Source organism: Taudactylus pleione, unplaced genomic scaffold, assembly GCF_031769625.1.
Source record: "Taudactylus pleione unplaced genomic scaffold, aTauple2 ptg000026l, whole genome shotgun sequence".
Classification (NCBI taxonomy): domain Eukaryota; kingdom Metazoa; phylum Chordata; class Amphibia; order Anura; family Myobatrachidae; genus Taudactylus; species Taudactylus pleione.
The window spans coordinates 23,797,877-23,821,120 of NW_028284428.1; the positions used below are offsets into that span (position 1 = coordinate 23,797,877).

At 43.7% G+C, this 23,244-nt stretch overlaps 1 protein-coding gene across 1 annotated transcript in view; it reads right to left on the reverse strand.

Annotated features, from left to right (window-relative positions):
* Window positions 1–23,244, reverse strand: part of LOC148539266 (arylsulfatase D-like) — a 163,299-nt gene that overhangs the window by 71,229 nt on the left and 68,826 nt on the right. The window contains exon 6 of the mRNA XM_088451657.1: window positions 20,643–21,066. Coding sequence (XP_088307783.1) covers window positions 20,643–21,066 — 424 coding nt within the window. The remainder of the gene's footprint in view (window positions 1–20,642; window positions 21,067–23,244) is intronic.

A 23,244-nucleotide genomic window follows, 5' to 3' on the forward strand; every position in this document is an offset into this window, starting at 1 on the left:
GACCGAAAGTTTTTAGAAGCTCGTAGCCTTGTGTAGGGGTTTTAACAATATATGTGCCTCCATTCCTTGTGATTTGGAGTTGAAAAGGAAAACCCCATTTATATCGAATAGAATGATTTCGCAATGTTTTGGTTATATTGATAAGGTCCCGGCGTTTCTTAAGAGTAGACGGAGCTAGGTCTTGGAACACTTGAAGTTGATACTCTGAATAGGAGATTGTAGATAAGCCACGGACAGAATGCATGAACCGGTCTTTTGTTTTATAATAATGAAATCTTAAGATAACATCCCTCGGGGGTTGATTCAGAGGGGGTTTCGGCCGCAATGCCCTATGCGCCCTATCCAAGTGGAGCATATCTTTTGATATATCTGGTAGCAAGTGAAAAAAAAGTCCTTCCAAGAACCCAGGAAGAGTATCTGCCGTTATGTCTTCAGGAATGTTGCGGATTCGGATATTGTTCCGTCGGTTCCGGTTCTCTAAGTCCTCCAGGTGATCTTTATACGTATCAAATTCCGAGTGCAGATCAGCAAGCTCTTGCTCCACTACGCTTTGGTACTGACAGACTTCGTCCATCTTCTGTTCCAGAACATCTGTGCGGGAACCAAGATCTGCTAATTCAGTTTTAAATTCTGTGAGCACCGACCTCATTTCTGACTGGATAGTTTTAGTAACAATAGCTATAATGTCTTTAGTTGTCAGAACGGCATCCGCAGACGTATCTTCCTCAACGTCAAAAACAATGTCTGCAATCGGCGTTTGTCGAGTCAGAGAACCAGATTTTTCCCATGCTCTGAGTATGCTAGGCTTAGGAGCGGCAGAGTTTTTGCGACTTTTTTGTGACATATTGGAATGACAAAAAACGGATTATTCAATCAACAAGTGTGCCGAGATTTCCAAAGATGAGGGAGGGGAACATTGGTGAATGCTAGCCAAACAGTGCAATGAATTCTCTGGAGCAATCGCAGGTCACAGCATGATTTATAGAAGAAAAAACATCTGGAGAGTCATGACTAGATAAAAAGAAGAAAGTCGGCTAATGGTATATCCATCTATAAGGCAATATATGAAAGCAGCATTAGATGGCGCTGTAATTCCACCTTGTAGGAGATGAAAATGAGATTCTCCAATAGATTATAATCAGTTAACACTCACTAGATTATAGTAAGTAAAAAAAAATAAAAAAAATAATGAGTGTTATAGATGATTGTAGATTATTGCAGTTATATATATAGATGGATCTATAATTGCAGCTGCATCCGGCTTGTACCATCAGAAACTTAATTAGAAAATGGCTCCCTGCTGAGGGCTGGTAAGTTATGTTCCTTAATTACTTCACAGTCCAGGCAGCTAGTGGGCCGTGGAGCGGAGTATGATGGCAAGAAGAGTAATCTGGGTCAGAAAGGGCAGATTAACATCCTCAGTCAGGCAGGTTATAAGAGTGTGTGGATATATACAGCTCTTACCACACACCTCCGGGCGGTGAGTCCCAACGGCGCTGACAGCCGGAGAGCAGGCGGCAACAACCTCTCTCCCTCCGGCAGGACAGTCAGGGAGAGTGACAGCAGAGAAGGCAGGGGGGACCACGCTCCCATATACAGGCGATCAAGCGCCGAAATCTAGCCGCGGCCACACCTCCGGACTTCAGGCCATAAATCGAGGCCCCGGCTTCTGTGGAAGGACCAGGCCGCAATCCGCGGGAGCGTCCAGCAACTCCCCGATTCCGCGACCACGGCACCGGACACGCAGAATAGTCTGAGGGGGTTATTATAGGCAGTGGTGCATCATTTATGGCCCCCTAGAGTGTCACCAGCAGCCGGACAGCAGTATATTCCTCGGGAGCTGCAGGGAAGCCCAGCTTTCTCAAATTGCTGCCAAGCCACGCCCCCTGTTTATTGACAGCTGGGATTTCATACCAAACCCTCTTCACCGATTACACTGGTCAACATGATTTTTTTTCACAAGGAAACTGAATAGTGACTGTAGTGCAGTTTTAAATTCTGAATTCAAATATATGATTAGAATTTTTCATCAGGCATAGTGTGTTTGTGACAGTTACTTTTTTCATATTTTAGTGTTGTTTATGGCCTGTCATACACACACAGACAGACAGGGGCATACAAACAATATGTCTCCCTGTAGTCCCTCCCCACTCTCCCCTCTCACCTTTATGTGTAGCCTCCAGCAGTTTCTCCTCCTCCTCCTCCATGCAGCCTGACCTGCCATGTGTAGCCCGACCCCTGGTCAGGTCAGAGGAGCATGTGTGCTGTGCTCCTCCAATCAGGGCTCAGCACATTGTCCTGTGACTCCTTGGTGTCTCTCACCATAGAGGAGCCTGTTAGCACAAGTATTTGTTGTTTGAATATTTTCAATAATGCCAAGAAAGTGTTTAAATCATCCAGACAATTTCTGTTATGTGTATGGTGAAGTAACCTTCAAATCTCAGAGGCGAAATTTCACGCCATTTGTAAAAAAGAGTTATGAACTTTACTTCGGGTGTAAAGTTGGTGATCTGGCTAAGAACTGGGTCGTGCATATATATGCTGTGTACCAAGGGTTAGGCTTCTCATTGGCTGGAAAAATGGTTCGCATCATATGACATTTGCAATTCCTATGATTGGGAGGGAACCAAAGGACCTGCTATTCTGCTTAACTAACATTAGAGGACTCCCACTTAGACTTAGGAGGATGTTTAATAAATAAACTGTTTAAGAGACAGTTTTTGCCATTGGGCTCTATTTATTAACATTATTTTTACTAAAATAAAGTGAAAAAGGGTGTTTTCACACCCTTTTCACATTATTTTAGTATCACCTATAGTTACTAAAGGGCAATTGGAGTAGAATTCGTAAAATTCTACTCCAACCAACCAAATATCACTTATTTTTAGTAAGCAGATCGCATTTCCCATAATTGTAATGGGAAATGTGATCTGGCCAAAGTTACTAAAAATGAATTGTGAAAAAATACTGGGGAAAGCCCTGTGATAATAATGCCACCTGGAGGTGGCATTATCCAGGGTCTCCCCAAGTTACCAGACTCCTGCTCCACTCTGACGGGGAGAGCAGAGCCCGGAGCCGGCCCCAGTGATCAGCTGTGTGGTTTAGAACACACGCTGATTCACTGTAAAACAAATTGTAAAAAGAAATAACTTACCTGAGTCCGGGGACCGGTGAATGGGGCTCCGGTGATGCCTCCTCTCCGGTCAGCTGGTCTCCCATGCTGCACTGCGGCCCGGTCATCACCTGACAGGGTCCTGGTGCAGTATGGGATGTCAGCTGAACGGAGGACATTACCGGAGCCCGGATCATGCAGGTAAGTGTAATTAATGGAGGGGGGGTCGCGGGGGGTGAGGCTTGGCTGTCGAAGCTGGATAATTGGCTGAGACAAGATCAGCTTAAAATAAGATCGAAACGACGCCATCTTGTGAATGACCGCAAGACACCATTTTAGAAATGAGATCGGCAAGACGCCATTTTGCGAATGGCCGCTCAGTGCCGTTTTAGCTAAACTCACACCTAAGTACATATGGTGATGCTATTATTAGCATTAGGCGATCGCATCTTTTACCATACCACATACACACATTAATACACACAATTGCGCTGTTAAAATGTTGCATTTTAGTGAATGCATAAGGCCCAGTATGAAAACGCTGTTTATTAGCTTAATGCGCACGCATCTGCCCGAAGTTAACTAGCGTCTTTTCCCAAATCCCTAATAGTTACATAAAGCACACTCACATAAAAGGTTCCATAACTTTAAAGTATAAGATCCAAGTTTTATCCATTTATTACAAATGCAGAGAAATAAAAGCTATTTTGGTATCTAAGGTTTTATACGTGATAAGTAAACCGTGGTTGGTATTATACTGATCTGCACTTTCTCAACAGCTTTCCGGTATCATCGGTGTGAAGATCGCAACATGTATTCTCAACTTATGGACCGTAGAGACTTTAAGCACCAAAATGTACATTGTGAAACCAACAGCCTAGATTTGCATGAGGCGAGAAAACGGAGGCAACAAGCTGTTAGAGGCTGTTCTGTGTCCAGTTGAATCAACCTGTTAAATGCCCTGTAACAAACGCTCCGAGATGGGGAACCAATGGGATCAGCAACAAACCTCTCTATTGTGTTGTTTGTTTCTGTAAGGTTATAAATGTGTGTGTTGTGATCAACGTCTGTAGTCTTCTTGCTGATTGCTGATTGACGGAGGTTTCTTGCTGATGCCGGTATCTGGTCCAGAGCATGTGCGTATGTATAACTGTATCTTGGGTCTCTATAATTTCTTTGCGCTAAATTGTACTTAGATCACAGCGTGTAACTGACTGTACTTTACTTGAATAATACTTTGTGCTTTGGAAACACATGTTCAAGGTCTAAAGTCTTTATTTTACTGTATGACTGCGTACGCAAATAGCATAAATTTTAGAGGTTTATAGGCAGGTTTTAGAAGGTATAGGTAGGAGCGTATAGAGGTTCAAATTCAGTATCCTTAGTTGGGGGCTTGTAGTGTGAGGTCACTTACTACTCACACGATATACATACGGTTATCGATATCTCACCAAAGGGTGGAGTGGCCACACGCAGGGTTTACCTGCAACCACTCGGTGCTGAGAGATCGCTACCCGTTAACATGTGAGCAAGGGACGCTGACTAGAATCGAGGGACAAGAAAGGAAAAAGTTTGTTTTCCATTGTTGATAGGTGTTTACGTTTAAAGGGGTGCCGCAATATTGCGTATACTGAGTCGCAGTTTTGCGCACGCAGTAAAGACGCACTTTTGCATACGCAGCTAAAGGGTAAGTCATACGGTTGTGTAGTAGTCGCATTATTGTGTTTGTGCACAATAGCGTATACGTATTTCCGGTTGTGCTGCCACGTGTTTTCAATCATTGGCAATAACTGGGTTAACATGTATTTTTCTGCGCAGGAAAAAAGTGTGTAACTGTGAGTACTTGTTTAGGGCGTAACACGGGACGAAATGTTAAGGGTATTGTAGGACCCTTAAGTGCTAGGCGCCGGAAGTTGACCTAGTGACTCGGTAGCAGCTTACCGTTTACTTTACACAAAGAAGGTGTATGGGTTGTTAATTTTGTTAGGGTTCGGCTCCCAGCGTGATTATAGTATTCAGTAATCAATGTGTGTGATCTGTTAGGCTTATTTGAACACTATAATTGAACCGCATAATTTTGGTTAGATTATGATTGTGAGCTGGTGAGAGGGTGGACGAAATCAACCGGAAAACAAAGGGTAATTTGCTGCCCCCTAGCGGTTGAAACGTAGTCAAAAAGGGATTTTCTGCGTGGGAGCAGCTTTCTCCCATAGGAGTGGAGGCGTCTAGAGGTCCTCCATAGGGTTCGTGGATACACCCTTTTTCAAAGGCGTCCGCAGGTAAGTGAAAGTATCTTGATTGTCTTTCACCAGTTTAAATTTTTATTGAAAACGTAGGAGTTGTCCAAAGATGGGAGCCACACAAACAATAGAAATGTTAGACAATGATGTGCTGCTAATGGAAGCGCCGCTTGGTTCGGCCCATCGTATTTATGCATACTAAGTACGGTGCTTATGCAATAAGGTATTGTGACTTATGGTTTAAAATAATGATGAAGAGTGTTAGACCGTTTCCCAGAATTGGTAGTTTTGATAAAGATGTATTGGATAATGTCCGGGAACACATCAGTCTGAATGTTTAAAGTTGTGGCAGCATGAAGGGGATGCGTGGCTTAAAAATGTGCAAGCGACGCAAACTAGCGTTGCGAACGCATTGCCAGAAAATACACCCGCAGCGCTAAATTGCAATGCGTGCGAGCCGCAAATTGGCGCACACGTGTGGCAAGGTAGCGTTGCGGAAGGTATTGACAGCAGTTCACGCACACCACCACCACCTTACGTGGATGGTGGTGCAGGTACAGTTATTTAAAAGACCCATAAAAATGTAACAAGCAATTTGTACCCTCTCTTAAGCAACCGTAAGGAAAATGTTTATGATGTGGATGATGAGCCTATTGTCATGTCTGCCGTTTCCCAAGCTGTACACATGTTAGATGCGGCATCACGACAAGCCCAAGTGGTGCCACCATCTCCATCAGTAACACCACAGGAAGTGTTAAACTCCTCTGTGCCCTTGGAGGAAGTTGTTAATACTATACGTTGCAGCAACAGACTAAACCCCCAGCCAGGTAATAAGGTCAAAGGTAGCAATGCGGCCGGTCTGCATCCCATCCAGACAATAACTGTTCCGAATGGGAATGCGGATGCGAGTGGAGTTTTACCAACAAGGGAAGTGGTAATCCATTGTCCTTGGACAAGAGCGGAGCTAAATTCCATCATAAATGATTTCCCCGATCCCAGGAAGGAATTAGCCAAATGTCAAAGATTTTTTAGAAATTTGGGTAGTTCTCACGAGCCAGCCAATAAAGATTGGCGGGTGGTGTTAAGGGCCTGTCTACCACGCAATATCGGTGATGTTCCCTTAACAGACCAAGTAAACCAAGGTAACATTTCCCGCATTGTAACTCAATTGGGTGTATATTTTCCAGTAGTAGTTACCTGGAACAAAATTTTCACCATAAAGCAAAAGGAGAGTGAATCTTCAGAAGATTATTGTGACTGGGCTCTGCAGGCTATCACCCAGTACACTGGGTTAGAGGATATTAAAGATAGCACTCACCACAGGGGAATGATTGTCACCATACTCATAGATGGCCTTAAAGAGAACCTAAAAACCCGGGTTCAGACCTCACAGCCTGGCTGGAGGGGAGTCACAATAGATACCCTCATAGAATCCGCCATAGAACATGACAAATACATCTCAAAGAAGAGAGAGACCCAGAGCGAGAAACTAATGGCTGTCAGTATTCAAGCTCTGGAAGGAATGACGGTAACATCATAGCCAGCAGACACACCTGTACCCACACACACACACCAGCACCTGAACAGATATACACCCTCACTAATCCCACATGACAGCAAACACAGCCCTATCCCACTTATCCTACACAACCACAAGTCCCATACTACCCACAAACTTCATATCTCCCACCATATCCTTTCCCTCAAGATCCTTACCCATACCCACCACCTCTCCCTCCTGCTCAACCCACACAACAATCCTTCTCTTCATCCAATCCACGAACATGTTTTAATTGTAACCAGCCAGGACATTTAAGTAGAAACTGCACGGTAAAAAGGGTAGGACCAACAAATCAGGGAAAGTCTGTATATCCCCATAAAGGATATGCACAGAGACCAGCAAATGTCCAACAGGCACCATCTCCAATTGTGGCCGTTAATGCTTTATTGGAGAGTGGGAGCCAACGCTAGGGGTCAGGTCATACCTGTAGTCTACACACAGTCAGGCTAACGGGAGGTACTAGGGAAGAGCCAGTCATGATGGTTGATGTAGCTGGTACTAAATATCCTTTTCTTGTAGACACAGGGGCGACCAGGTCAGTGATAAAATCTCCCGTTAATTTACAGGTAACCAAAGAGACAGTACCAGCAATGGGCGTAACGGGTAAAGTGCAACATTATCCTTTAACAAAATCCACAGAGGTTAGTATCAGGCCGTTGCATACCAGGCATTCTTTCCTTCTGGCTGCAGCGGCTCCTACTAACTTATTGGGCAGAGATTTGTTATGTAAGATGGGATGTGTCATATACTGTCCCCCTGATGGTGTATTTTTAGATATCCCAGAGAGAGTTGCGCACAAGGTAAGGGATATATTGGACACTCCCCAAAGGATAATGTATCACTCTACCAGTGTAAATGGAAATCCATCTCAGGTAGATCAAATGTTATTCCAAATTCCAGATTCACTTTGGACCAAGGATGGACAGGACACTGGATTAATGGCAAACGTAAGCCCCATAATGGTAAATTTAAAAGGTGGTAGGCAAGCTCCAAAAATTCCCCAGTACCCACTAAAACAGGAGGTAGAATTAGGGTTTTTTCCAATAATTGAGCGATTATTACAACAGGGAATTGTAGTTTCTACAGCTAGTATAGCCAACAGTCCCATCTTCCCGGTAAAGAAGAGTGGTGGGAGGGGTTATAGCCTGGTACAAGACCTTAGAGGTGTTAATAAGGTAGTAGAGAGCCAATTTCCCGTAGTGCCAAATCCAGCTGTCATTCTTATGCAGCTCCCACCAAATGCAACCCATTTCACTGTCATTGACCTCTGTTCTGCTTTCTTCTCTGTGCCTCTTCATCCTGACTGTCAGTACCTATTCGCCTTCACATACAGGGGTGTACAATACACATGGACACAATTGCCCCAAGGTTTCATAGACAGCCCCAGTATCTTCTCCCAGGCCTTGCACGACTGTTTACAATCTTTTCAACCTGCCAATGGATCTGTTCTAATTCAATATGTAGATGATTTATTGCAATGTTCTGATTCGTTTATGTCATGTTTAAATGATACTAAACTTTTGTTGCTTCACCTCTCGCACACAGGACACAAGGTTGCTAAGGACAAACTACAGCCGTGCCAATCCAGAGTAAAATATTTGGGACACTGCCTAACCCAGGGGTTGCGACATCTCACAAATGACAGAATCCAAGCCATACAGAACATGACACTGCCGCAGAACCAACAGCAAATTCGTACCTTCTTGGGAATGTGTGGATACTGTAGAATGTGGATCCCAGGTTTTTCTATTTTGGCCTTGCCTTTACAGGACTTAGGGGGTCATTCAGACCCGGTCATTAGCGCCGATGCGCTCAACGGCGCTAATGACGGTGTCGGCGCCGTCGTGCGCATGCGTGAGACACGCTACGACCGACAGCGCCGGTCGTAGCGGGTCTTGATCCAAAGGGGGTGAGCTGATGATGTTGATTGACAGCTCGCCCCGTTTGGAAGGCGGGCCGGGGGGGTGGCAGCCCAAACGGAGGCGTTCCCATGGGAGCGCCTACCGTTTGGGGGAGGCCCCACTGACATCACTAGTGATGTCAGTGGAGAGCTTCCGGCTCAGACAGAACCAGAAGCTCTCCGGGGCTTACGACAAGGGAGACCCTACCCTAGGGTCTCGTCGTAAGCCCCGATGGTCGCGATGGTCTCTGACCATCGCGACCATCACCGGAGCGGTCTTTAGAGCTGTGGGTGTTAACCCACAGCCTAAAGACCGCAACAGAGGCGGGTGGTCAGGATGCAAGCGGTCGCCCAGTTTCTGAGCGACCGCTTGCATCCTCCGACCGCCTCTGAATGAGGCCCTTAGTCTCTTCCTCAAAGCCTGATTGTGTCATACACACAGAGGAAACAGAGCAGGCTTTCCTTAATCTTAAGGATAGTCTGACAAAAGCACCTGCATTGGGAATACCTGATTATGAAAAACCCTTTGATTTGTATTGTGCGGAAGCCGATGATTGTGCTGCAGGTGTCCTCACACAAAAACATGGTGATACCAGTAGGCCCGTAGTATATTACAGTGCCCAATTGGACACTGTAGCAAGATCACTCCCAACGTGTTTAAGAAGTGTAGCAGCGACGGCTCTATTGGTGAGTAAAAGTGAGGACGCAGTATTGGGCCATGATATGATTGTCTACACTCCTCACGTTGTATCTGCTCTGCTGAACTCTGCCCAAACCAGACATGTTTCTTCAGCTAGGTTTACCGAATGGGAACTAGCTCTAATTGCATCTGCAAACATCATGTTAAATGATGCAGTACGCTGACTCCAGCAACGTACTTACCAAATGTACAACATGATGTACAAAGGGTGGAAGGAGACGAGTTGCTGGTGGGAATATCTGAATCAGACCTTTACTGCTAGACCTGACATACGTGACACACCTTTAGAGAATGTGGATGTGACATTTTACACAGATGGGAGTAGTCATAGACAAACAGACACAGGTGAATTATGTACAGGTTATGCTGTTGTAAATGACACAGACATCATAGAAGCTGAACTCCTTGGTCCTCCTCACTCAGCCCAGGTGGCAGAGTTAGTAGCACTAAAAAGAGTGTGTGAATTGGCAGCAGGCAAATCTGCTAACATATGCACTTACTCTAGGTATGTGTTCGGAGTGTTGCGCGATTTTGGAGCTCTATGGCATCTGAGAAATTTTATGACAGCAGCAGGCACACCAGTTGCACATTCCCGACACATAAAACAATTACTAAAAGCAATCCAACTGCCCAAAACGGTGGCAGTAATTAAGTGTAAAGCCCATACATGTGAGAGTGACCCGGTGTCACTGGGCAACAACAGAGCCGATGAAGCTGCAAAATGGGCAGCAGGGTTAAAAATGTTTTTACCAACAGAACAAATTATGGGCCTGATTCAGTGCCGGACGCAATTAGCGCTCGCTCGTCCAGAAAATAGGGGTGGCTATTCAAGTGAACCGTTCGCTCTTTGCGGTCTGTTCATGCCTCTAGGTCTGAATGAGCGAACAAAACTTGCGGTCGTTTTTTTGATAAATACGCCCCCTGGCCGCTCGCATCCTACGTCATGTCCGCTATTTATTAGATTAATCGAGTACATCGACCAGCGTATGAACTGCTCGCTATTCTTGTGGTTGGTTTTTGCTACCACAATCTTGCGAGCAGTTCTGACTATAAAATAACCCAGTGACGTGGTCAATGACGCTGCTGTTTTAATTATGCACACCCATAAAACGCCCGTTTTGACCTTTAAGCACGCCTGCGTTCGGATATCCACTCCCCGTTTTCAAGCACCTTCCCCTGTTACCACCCACATACGCCTCTTTCTGTCACTCAAAATAGCAGGCATTCACTATTTAGCGAACAAACGATTTTCGTCCGCACTGACTGGTTCGCGCATGCGTATTACAATCCGTACGCATGCGCAGTTGGGCAAACATCGCTCGGAACGAGCATACTGCCGCTTACGAGCAGCTCTGAATCAGGCCCTATGTCTTTCCAAACACTTGATATGCTGAAATTAATTGAAATGCTAAATTTGTGATCAATCCAGGAAAAGTCCATCTGGAAGTCCAAGGGATGTGGGCCAGAGTCCTCCAGGCTCTGGAGGGACGGACAAGGTAAGCCATTAGCCCCCAAAGCATATTACCCCTGCCTGGCTGAGGCAGCACACGGTCTGACTCATCTGGGAAAGCAAGGTATGTGCAAATTGGTGAGAGCATACTGGTGCGCACCGGGTTTTTCTTCACAAGCAGAAAAGAGAGCAATGTCCTGTCTGACCTGCTTGAGAAAGAACATAGGGAAAGCGATCGCTACTGAACCATCCCACATTCCACCGACTGATGGACCTTTCCAGGTGGTACAAATTGATTTCATCCAATTACCATCCTGCAGGAATCTCAAGTATGTATTGGTGTGCACTGACGTATTTTCCAATTGGGTTGAGGCCTACCCAGTGGCCACTAATACTGCTGTGTTTACTGCCAAGAAAATAGTACAGGAGTTTGTATGCAGATACGGTATCCCTAAAAGTATCGAGAGTGACAGGGGTACCCATTTCACAGGTGATGTCTTTCAAAATATGTGTAAACTGATGGGTGTTAATAGTTGGCTTCACACTCCCTCCCGACCGCAGGCCAGCGCCAAGGTAGAGAGGATGAACGAGACTATTAAAAATAAGTTAAGTAAAATTATGGCAGAGACTGGACTAGGATGGCCAGAAGCATTACCGTTGGTCCTGCATAGCATAAGGACCACTCCTAGACCACTCCTAAATCTGTCCCCCTTTGAAACACTGTTTGGTAGACAACCTCATTTGATTATAAGTCCACAGGAAGACTTGAAAGGTAACAACGAGGTAACTGTAAAGTATCTTATATCAATGAGTAAACAGTTAAAACAGCAATAGCAGAAACTGAAATTGTTGTCCCATGATATGCCTGAAACTAACTGTCATGATGTTGAACCAGGAGAATATGTTATGAATTTCTTGCGTTCAGGTTGTTTGACTGATCGGTGGGAAGGTCCATACCAGGTGCTGCTGACAAGTACTACATCTTTGAAGGTGGCAGAGAGAGATACCTGGGTCCATTCCACTCACTGCAAAAAGGTCAACCAACCAATGGAGAAACAAGGCGGAGACAAGGCTGATAGCGTGGACCTGTCGATCGTGAGCTTGTTCCGGGAGGATTGAAAAGGTCGTAGTGAGATACCTGAACTAAAAGAAATTTGCAGGTCTTTGTTTTAGCAATGGACTGGCCTGCTGTGTTCATTTTCATATTCTCTTCTAGAGTTTTTACCATCCTGGTTGGTTCGGGAATGTCCAGTTTCTGTGACGGGGGACCGATAGAGGAGATGGGAGCTGATGGCAGCGCTGATGGAGTGGAGTCAAAAGGAGTGCAATGCTAATCAGGGGAGTGCTTGACCAATCTTACTACTGTAATTGTTAAAAGAGCTGTTATTCCGGATACTCGGGAACGGTGTGGAGGTTATCGTCTGAAGATTCCTGTATTTGTGAGTTTTGTGGGTCCCTAGTTGATGAGAACTGTATCCAACGGTGCCAACCTAAATATAACCCGTACTGGTCCTTTAGAGGATTATCATAGCATGGTAGGCAAAGTTTTAAATCAAACTGATTGTTGGGTGTGCTCACATGTGCCACAGGGTCAACATAATGTAGGGTTGGTGCCATTTCCGCTGAATATTACGGAAATTTTAGAAATGCAATAAGGGAAAACATTGGATGGAAAATTCCTCTCATCCAAACCACCTCATTTCAAACTATATCAATTCCAAGCAGATAGATCACTTCTGTGCTTAAACATAACCAACCCCAATAAACCAGGGAATTGGGAAGTGACGGGGAATAATCAGACTATGACCTTCTCACTGAGAGTTGATAATGAGTCCATGAATCATGATCTGTTACGCTCAATTAAATCTAATGGGAGAAACTTTAGGTATCATTATACATTAAGTTCCACCAAAGAAATTATTGGTAAGGTTCCAGATGGATATTGTGCTAAGATAATACAACCAGAAACTTGCATGTACCAGATGGAAGAACCTGAAATAGGATTATTTGCAAGGGAAATGTGTTTAATGATAATGATGCATACTATTCCTTACGTTCTCCCTGATAATGTATATTTTATATGTGGAAAAAAAGAGTATAAGTGGCTCTCCCCGAGTTCCGAAGGTTTGTGTTACCTGGGAAGAGTAGTCCCAGAGGTTATGACCCTCACACATGTTGAAATGCTTGGTATTCATAAAAACACACCATCACCATATCTTCACACACAGTATGAACAGAGGCAAAATAAATATGATACCTGGTGATTTGCATAAAGCCACTCAGTTAATTAGTGAGACAACTGGCTTTCAAGTTTTAGTAGCACTGGATCCCACCAGGATCGCTCTGGGTACACTAAATTTTAGATATATGCAGGATCTTGCTAAATTGATAAATAATATCACCGAGATGTATGATGATACCTTCAGGTATACAGGTAGAGAATTGCAAGCATATAAGAAAGAACTGGTGCAACACAGGCTAGTGTTAAATTATTTAACCGTTGTCACTGGAGGATATTGCGTAACTTTGGCCACCCAATTTGGAGTGAAGTGTTGCACCGATGTCACCAATGATACCAGTGACCCCAAGGAGGTGATAGACTGGAAGATGGATGAAATTCTGCAGCTAAAATGGGAATTTCAGAAGAACCATAACACTTCATGGGCTGAAGTAGAGGAAAAGGTAGAGGAATGGGTGTCATGGTTGAACCCCGTGAAATGGTCCTCAGGTCTAGGGAAATGGGCCCAGGAAATGATCGCAAGTGTAGGTAACTTCGAGATCCTTATACTGGTCATCATCATAGTAATTGACATATGTGTCTGGTGTGCTCCTACTGTGTTGAAGTGTAGAAAATTTAAGAATAAGGTAAAACGAAAGAATGAAATTATGATGGTGGTCAGTAATGACAATATGAATACTGAGGTAAATATAGAACTGCATTACAACCCTGAACTTGGAAATACCATCCTATAATGGATTATATTTAGATGTGCGTAAAAAGTATTATTGAAGTGTTATTTTTTTCATTCAAACATCTTAGGTGATGTAAGTCTCTATTCCCCATCAAAACTTCCTTTATAGGACTGGTGCATCCCCACATCTTTCACATGATCTCCCAAGGTCCACGGTGTGCGTATAATGGTAGTTTTATGTCCCCTCCTAGAGACACATTATTTATGGATTAAGAACCACCTTGTGCCATCCCATAATAACATTAAGTAATATATAAATGTACGCCTAAATTAATTTTAAATCAGAGTGTGATAGCATGTTGTTCGCTATCAAAGGGTGGACTGTCAAAGCTGGATAATTGGCTGAGACAAGATCAGCTTAAAATAAGATTGAAACGACGCCATCTTGCGAATGGCCACAAGACACCATTTTGGAAATGAGATCGGCAAGACGCCATTTTGCGAATGGCCGCTCAGCGCCATTTTAGCTAAACTCACACTTAAGTACATATGGCGATGCTATTATTAGCATTAGGCGATTGCATCTTTTACCATACCACATACACACATTAATACACACACAATTGCGCTGTTAAAATGTTGCATATTAGCGAATGCATAAGGCCCAGTATGAAAACGCTGTTTATTAGCTTAGTGCGCACGCATCTGCCCCGAAGTTAACTAGCGTCTTTTCCCAAATCCCTAAAACTTACATAAAGCACACTCACATAAAAGGTTCCATAGCTTTAAAGTTTAAGATCCAAGTTTTATCCATTTATTACAAATGCTGTGAAATAAAAGCTATTTTGGTATCGAAGGCTTTATACGTGATAAGTAAGCCGTGTTTGGTATTATACTGATCTGCCCTTTCTCAACAGCTTTCCGGCATCATCGGTGTGAAGATCGCAACATGCATTCTCAACTTATGGACCATAGAGACTTAAAGCACCAAAATGTACATTGTGAAACCAACAGCCTAGATTTGCATGAGGCGGGAAAATGGAGGCAACAAGCTGTTAGAGGCTGTTCTGTGTCCATTTTAATCAACCTGTTAAATGCCCTGTAACAAACACACCGAGATGGGGAACCAATGGGATCAGCAACAAACCTCTCTATTGTGTTGTCTGTTTCTGTGAGGGTATAAATGTGTGTGTTGTGACCCCAGTCTGGAGTCTTCTTGCTGATTGCTGATTGTCGGAGGTTTCTTGCTGATGTCGGTATCTGGTCCAGAGCGCGTGCGTATGTATAACTGTATCTTGGGTCTGTATAATTTCTTTGCGCTACATTGTACTTAGATCACAGCGTGTAACTGACTGTACTTTACTTGAATAATACTTTGTGCTTTGGAAACACATGTTCAAGGTCTAAAGCAGGCTTGTCCAACCCGCGGGCCGCATGCGGCCCAGGTCGGCTCGTAATGCGGCCCGCATACCTCTCAAGTGTCCCAGATTCAGCGGGACATTCACGATATGTCCCGCTGTTCCGGGATTGCTCACTGTAGTCCCGGCGCCCCCAGACCACGCCCCCACGCTCTCCTTCACTCACTGTGCCGCCAGCATAATTGCGCATGCTGGGCGGTCACAGTGGCGTAGCAGTACTCTGTGGTGGCCGCGGCCCCGTCGGGTGATTTCTGCGCTCTGCTTACAAGCGATACTGCCTGGTAAGCAGAGCTTGGTACAGTAGCTGTGTGGGGGTGTTTGACTGGGGGTACTCAGCTTGATGCAGGGGATTTGTGGGGTGTTGGCGTAGCTTGGTACAGGAGCCGGGGGGGTGGGTGACTCAGCTTGATGCAGGGGGTGGGGGATGGGTGAGAGAGCTTGGTACAGGAGCCGGGGCACTGGCATGGCATATATACTGGAGGGGGCACTGGCATGGCATTATATAACTGGAGGGGGCACTGGCATGGCATATATACTGGAGGGGGCACTGGCATGGCATATATACTGGAGGGGCACTGGCATGGCATCCGAACTCTCAAGTAAGTTTAATATGTTAACTATGTTTTCTATGGTTTTTTTGGATGATCAGGTATCATTACTGTTATTTTATTTTATGTGCGGCCCAAACCAAATTTTCATCTTCTAATGTGGCCCAGGGAAGGTGAAAGGTTGGACACCCCAGGTCTAAAGTCTTTATTTTACTGTATGACTGGGTACGCAAATAGCGTCAATTTTAGAGGTTTATAGGCAGGTTTTAGAAGGTGTAGGTAGGAGCATATATAGGTTAAAATTCAGTATCCTTATGGTGAGGGGGCGGGGCTTTGCGCCGGTGGGGTAGCAGCGGCGGAAATTCCGTGACTAGTGAGCGGAGGGGATTCGCAGGGACAGAGCTTTCTCGCAAACTCTGTTCCTGCAAGGGATTTGTAGTAAATCCCTGTGATATTGCCTGAATTCGCAATGCGAATTCGCTCGGTAATATCACACTACAATCTGCATTACCAATGTGGATTGTAGTAAATAGAGCTCATTGTAACCAATGGGACTTTTAAGCAGATCATATTTATATAACGGTGTTTGGAGATAAATATGTTTTAAACAAACTTGTCACCATCTCCAGATAATAAGTAGCCTTTGCCCTTCAGTACCTGAGCTAGCAGCACTACTGTATATTCCCATACACATATAATGGGCCTCGTTCAGAGGTGGATGCAGCAACGATTTTGGATGCAAGCGGGGTTTTACATCTGCACGTGTGTCTGAGTGACACTGCGCATACGTCCCCATTCACTGGAATTGACCTCTGCATCGCTGTTTTCACCTCCACTGCTGCCTGCAGGAGGGCTACGGAACCCACAGACTGTTTCAGTGGGGCACCGCAGCAAAGGGCAGAATGCTTTCTGCCCCTTAGAAATAGGGCAGGGCGCAGTGCCCCGCTGAAACAGCCTAGCGGGAACACTATATATGTGTATATGTACATAATATATAGTAGGGCAAAGTATATATATTATATATATTTATATATTATAAGGGCACAGTCGTGCCCTTATATTAAGGCTGCATCTAAAAAAACGGATTTCTCCATAGAGAATTCTGGAGGGGGGGCATGGTGTTTAAATGGCTACACCTCAAAAGCTATAGGAGATACTGGGCTGAAATTTGGCATGGCTAAGTAGAATTGTTGCTGGGTGCTGCATGCCAAATTTTAGGGCACAAACATAAAAATTGAGGATTTGGGAGTAATCTAAATGTTCAACTGTCACTTTTTCCTGACATTCTCAATTAGGACCACTTTTCTGCTGTAGTCTATGTTGTTTTTTTCGGAAGGCATTACTCAGTGTAGGGGATGAACTTAGACTTAGGGTTTGTTTTATTAGGTAGCTATTGACCCAGGGTAGGGCCTTTTGGGGTTCAGGTAAATTAGAGAGTTACAGTTTTTAAACTATTACCTCAAGAATCCGCCATTGTATGGATAGGACTTTTCAACTTGTTGCGCAGCCTCAGTAGGAGCCTCCAGCAGGTGTATTCGCTGTGGCTTCACTTGGGTGCAGCAAGATGGCTGCCTTTTGCGGGCGGTAGCAGGGGCCATGTCCGGGGGGAAGGAAGCCGGCGTTTGCTGCGGCCGGGATGCGGGGAAGAGGGGGTAGGGGTTAGCGGGTGTTAGCTGCGGCCGGGAACTGGGGATGGTAGCGGGTGTTAGCGGCGGTGGTGCGGGCGGTAGTGTAGCAGGCGTTAGGATGCAGGGGAGGTAGCACAAAGATGCAGGGTCGGATCTGGAATATCCATAATACCTGCATCTGTGTTTATAAAAAACAAACACAGAAGCAGGGACGGGTCAGTGAGACCCATCTGTGCTACTGTGCTGAATAAAGAAAAAAAACCTGTGTAAAAAAAAAATAAAAAATGGCATGGCCCCCTCCCCAAAAACAACCACCAGCACCAGGCTTTGGAAAGCCAGTACTGGTTGTGCTAAATACAAGGGGCCAAATGACGCAGGGGTCCCCCGTATGAAACACATCCAGCTCCAGGCTTTTCAGAACCAGTCCTGGTTGCCAAAATATGGGGGACAAATGACGTAGGAGTCCCCTGTATTCAGCGAAACCAGTACTGGGCTCTGAGCTGGCCCTGGTTCTGGAAATACAGGGGGAAAAAATGCGTAGGGTCCCCCTGTATTTACAGTCAGGTGCATAAATATTGGGACATTGACAGAATTTTCATATTTTGGCCTCTATTCACCACCACAATGGCTTTGAAATGAAACAAACAAGATGTGCTTTAACTGCAGACTTTCAGATTTAATTTGAGGGTAATTACACCCAAATCAGGTGAACGGTGTAGGAATTACAATGGTTCCTACATGTGCCTCCCACTTTTTAAGGGGCCAAAAGTAATGGGACTATCAACTCAAAAGCTATTTCATGGACAGGTGTGGGCTATTCCCTCGTTATTTCATTATCAATTAAGCAGGTAAAAGGTCTGGAGTTGATTCTAGGTGTGACATTTGCATTTGGAATCAGTTGCTGTCAACTCTCAATATGAGATCCAAAGAGCTGTCACTATCAGTGAAGCAAGCCATCATTAGGCTGAAAAATCAAAACAAACCCATCAGAGAGATAGCAAAAACATTAGGTGTGGCCAAATCAACTGTTTGGAACATTCTTAAAAAGAAAGAACGCACCGGAGAGCTCAGCAACACCAAAAGACCCGGAAGACCACAGAAAACAACTCTGGTGGATGACAGAAGAATTATTTCCCTGGTGAAGAAAAACCCCTTCACAACAGTTGGCCAAATCAAGAACACTCTCCAGGAGGTAGGTGTATATGTGTCAAAGTGAACAATCAAGAGAAGACTTCACAAGAGTGAATATTGAGGGTCCACCACAAGATGTAAACCATTGGTGAGCCACAAAAACAGGAAGACCAGATTAGAGTTTGCCAAACAACATCTAAAATAGCCATTACAGTTCTGGAACAACATCCTATGGACAGATGAGACAAAGATCAACTTGTACCAGAGTGATGGGAAGAGAAGAGTATGGAGAAGGAAAGGAACTGCTCATGATCCAAAACATACCACCTCATCAGTGAAGCATGGTGGTGGTAGTGTCATGGCGTGAGCATGTATGGCTGCCAATGGAACTGGTTCCCTTGTATTTATTGATGATGTGACTGCTGACAAAAGCAGCAGAATGAATTCTGAAGTGTTTCGGGCAATATTATATGCTCATATTCAGTCAAATACTTCAGAACTCATTGGACAGCGCTTCACAGTGCAGATGGACAATGACCTGAAGCATACTGCTAAAGCAACCAAAGAGTTTTTTAAGGCTAAAAGTGGAATGTTATGCAATGGCCAAGTCAATCCCCTGACCTGAATCTGATTGAGCATGCATTTCACTTGATGAAGACAAAACTGAAGGGAAAATGCCCCCAAAACAAGCAGGAACTGAAGACATTTGCAGTAGAGGCCTGGCAGAGCATCACCAGGGATGAAACCCAGCGTCTGGTGATGTCTATGCGTTCCAGACTTCAGGCTGTAATTGCCTGCAAAGGATTTGCAACAAAGTATTAAAAAGTGAAAGTTAGATTTAGGATTGTTTAGTTTGTCCCATTACTTTTGGCCCCTTAAAAAGTGGGAGGCACATATAGAAACCGTTGTAATTCCTACACCGTTCACCTGATTTGGATGTAATTACCCTCAAATTAAATCTGAAAGTCTGCAGTTAAAGCACATCTTGTTTGTTTCATTTCAAAGCCATTGTGGTGGTGAATAGAGCCCAAAATATGAAAATTCTGTCAATGTCCCAATATTTATGCATCTGACTGTATGTCCAGGGCAGTGCTAAGTTCTTCTGCTGCTCCCTCAGACTCCCGGACTTGCTCCAATGCTCTGGAATGATGCCCACATCTGAAAAAAAAACATTTATCTACTGCTGCATCTAATGGCTTACTGTGATCGCTGGTCCTGTATTTGCTGGAATTATGCAACACAATATATTAAAGCTGGATAAGTGCTAATTATACCCTCTTCATGGACTGGCCACACTCGCTGTAAAATAATGCATTTGGAAACCCCCCTCTAGAAATCCTGCATTTACCACTGTTACCCCACCTTAATCCGGCTCTGGATGTAGGTCATCTGTAAACCTGGCTTGACAGAAAATTAGTAATTTTGATTGATCATTCTCAAAAAGGTAATGTAAGTTTAAAACAATAAATGTACAACTGACTGCAACAGTACAGTCGCCAACCTACAAACAATAAAAAAAAATACTTACAATAAACACAAATCAGGGCCTCACCTTATTTGGAGGAGCTGAAATATCACCCTATACATTTGGTTATAAATATTAGGAACATATCCAGATTCCATGAGAGGACATAACCAAATGGAGTTAGATATGACAAGCCATCATTAAATTTATTTTTGTAAGTACTAAATTTATTTTTGTAAGTACGATTCATACCAAAATAAGAAGCCCCCAATGATGGAATTGTCTACCTATGTATTTTTTATTCTTTATTTCTGAGGTACATCATAAGAACTTTTGACAAGGAGATGACCTGAAGAGTCGTATCCTTGGGGGTAATTATGAGTCAAGGCCCCTTTTGAATAACTCTAGTTAAGTTTTGTTTAGACCGTGTATAGAGATTTATTCTATTCTATACTTTTTTCAAATGTTTTTAGGTGACACACATTTTAATATAAGGCCAGTAGTGCCACATAATTGGCCAATGCTACATATTTCATATAGAGTTGTAGACCTTTTTTTCCCCACAGAGGTTACTTACCTTTCAATGAACTGCCGTGTCTCTTTCACAATCAGAGATGTACTTCTTTCCACATTCATTGGTTGTTCCACTATTTCATGGTTTCTCATTAGAATGCAACTCCAGTAATGTATGAAACCATATTTTAGGTACCATGTAATGAAAAACAAGAGGCCAAACAATGCACAGCAGACGATTACTTTGCCACTGATGGAAAACATATCGGTATATCTAATAATTACTAACGTCATCACAGCAAAAGCGATAAGCTGAGTAAAAAATCTCAATCGGGCTCGAAATTGCACATCAAGTTCCAGCAGTCCTCCAGGTTGACATTCGTGGAAGAGGGCGAGGGGTGTACCGTAGAAATAATCAAAACCATGGCTTAGAGGATGATGACAATAATCACTGAGTGATTTGCAATTCAAACCCAGGTGCCATTTTCCTGAAACCAAAGAAACACACTACAGTTTTTGAGGAGTATTTTCTAGTATTATAAAGTGATGTGTCAAGCCAGTGTGCACTTTAATGCATAAATGTGGTTATTCTTAGGTGCTATTATATTTACTAACAAGACAAGGTAAATGCAAATTTATACTTGTGTTTTTTAGAAAATGTAGTCTCATTAATTTGGGTTACACTTGGCATCCTGTCAAAGGCTTCAGTAAACTGCCACATTAGAATCAATGCTATAGCAGACATGTCAACATGCCATCACATACCACATTTAAAAAGAAAAAAAATACACACAAAAAAATTAGTAATCCTGGGGATTCACTTTCCCATATATTGCAGTTATTTAAAGTATATGGCCAGGCCCCTGCATTCTGAATCAATACAAATAAGTCCATTGCCTTGCTCCTTAATTCCCATCAAATCTGACCTCCATGGTATAACTCCTGCTCTTGCAAATGGGCATCGGAAATCCTGGCCTACCTGAGTGTTCCATTTCCTAAAAACCCAGGAAACCTTTATAAACTGAATGTAGGGCCAGATTTCAAGCAATTGGTGAGTGATCTCCATTTCTTTCGTACCTTGATAGGGCCAATCTAATATAAATTGGTTATATTCATAGCAATCTCTTACAAATATCCTTACCCACAATGATGTTCAATTGATTAATAGGACTTTTCAACAGTTCTTTCAGAGAGCTGGTTGCTCATGAATCAGTATGTGGAAGCTGTTCCAGTCTAAATCTAATGGTGACTTTCTTTTTTTTCCCCAGCAACAAAATCAGGAGATTCCTGATGATTTGCGAGATAACGCACTGTTAGGGACTGGCAAATGGCTCTGGTGTATTCTAAAGCATGAAACAGGCCTTAATGCTCATAAATCTCTTCATCTGTCCTTGGTTCAGAATCTGGAGATGCAGGATAAAATTGCTTCCCAAACTATCATTTTTGGGAGATTATATGGAGAGTTTACTACAATATTTGATGCCTGATTGTCATCTCCAACCTGCTAACCTACAGTAGGCAGAGCCATTAGAGAAAAATATCATTATTGATGCCTAAACCATTGTGTTCCTTCAGGCCCAACATTAGGCCGATTTTGAGTTGCATGCTACATTGATGTCGACATGTGTCTAAGTCGCCCTGCGCATGCAACCCGATTGTGTTCTTACAAGTCGTAGGCATTCTTCCTACTACTCTTTAGACTCCTATTCATGAACCTTAGATGCTGGATAATGACTCTGCAATTAATAGTTCTCCCACATGAAGTAAATGGGTGGTCTCCTGGGAGTAGGGTTTGATCTTGCAGAATCCTATATTCTATTAAACAAGGTTTCTACAGTATATTCTGAAATTGAGCGTTTTTCTACTGATTCCTGTTTATATTCTGAACTCAGGGGGAGATGTATGATGGGGTGATGTGTGTAAAATTAGTAACTGTGCAGTTACCGTTTCCCTGCATGTAGTAATGCAAGGAAGTGATTTGATTAACAGGGCCCTTGTCAGTATAGGAGCTGGTGTCCTTAGATAGGGTGCCAAAGTGCTGAGGCAATTTATGAATGGTCACTGGCACTGACAACTGCAGCTACAGTGCATCCTGAAAGTATTCACAGCGTTTCACTTTTTCCTCATTTTGTTATGTTACAGCCTTATTCCAAAATGGAATAAATTAATTTTTGTCCGCAAAATTCTACACACAATACCCCATAATGACAACGTGTAAAAAGTTTTTTTTGAGATTTTTGCAAATTTAATAAAAAACAAACTAAGAAATCACATGTAAGTATTCACAGCCTTTGCTCAATACTTTGTTGATGCACCTTTGGCAGCAATTACAGCCTCAAGTCTTTTTGAATATGATGCCACAAGCTTGGCACACCTATCTTTGGGCAGTTTCGCCCACTCCTCTTTGCAGCAAAGCTCCATCAGGTTGTATGTGAATTGTCGGTGCACAGCCATTTTCAGATCTCTTCAGATATGTTCAATTGGATTCAAGTCTGGGCTCTGGCTGGGCCACTCAAGGACATTCACAGAGTTGTCCTGAAGCAACTCCTTTGATATCTTGGCTGTGTGCTTAGAGTCGTTGTCCTGCTGAAAGATGAACCGTCGCCCCAGTCTGAGGTCAAGAGCACTCTGGAGCAGGTTTTCATCCAGGATGTCTCTGTAGATTG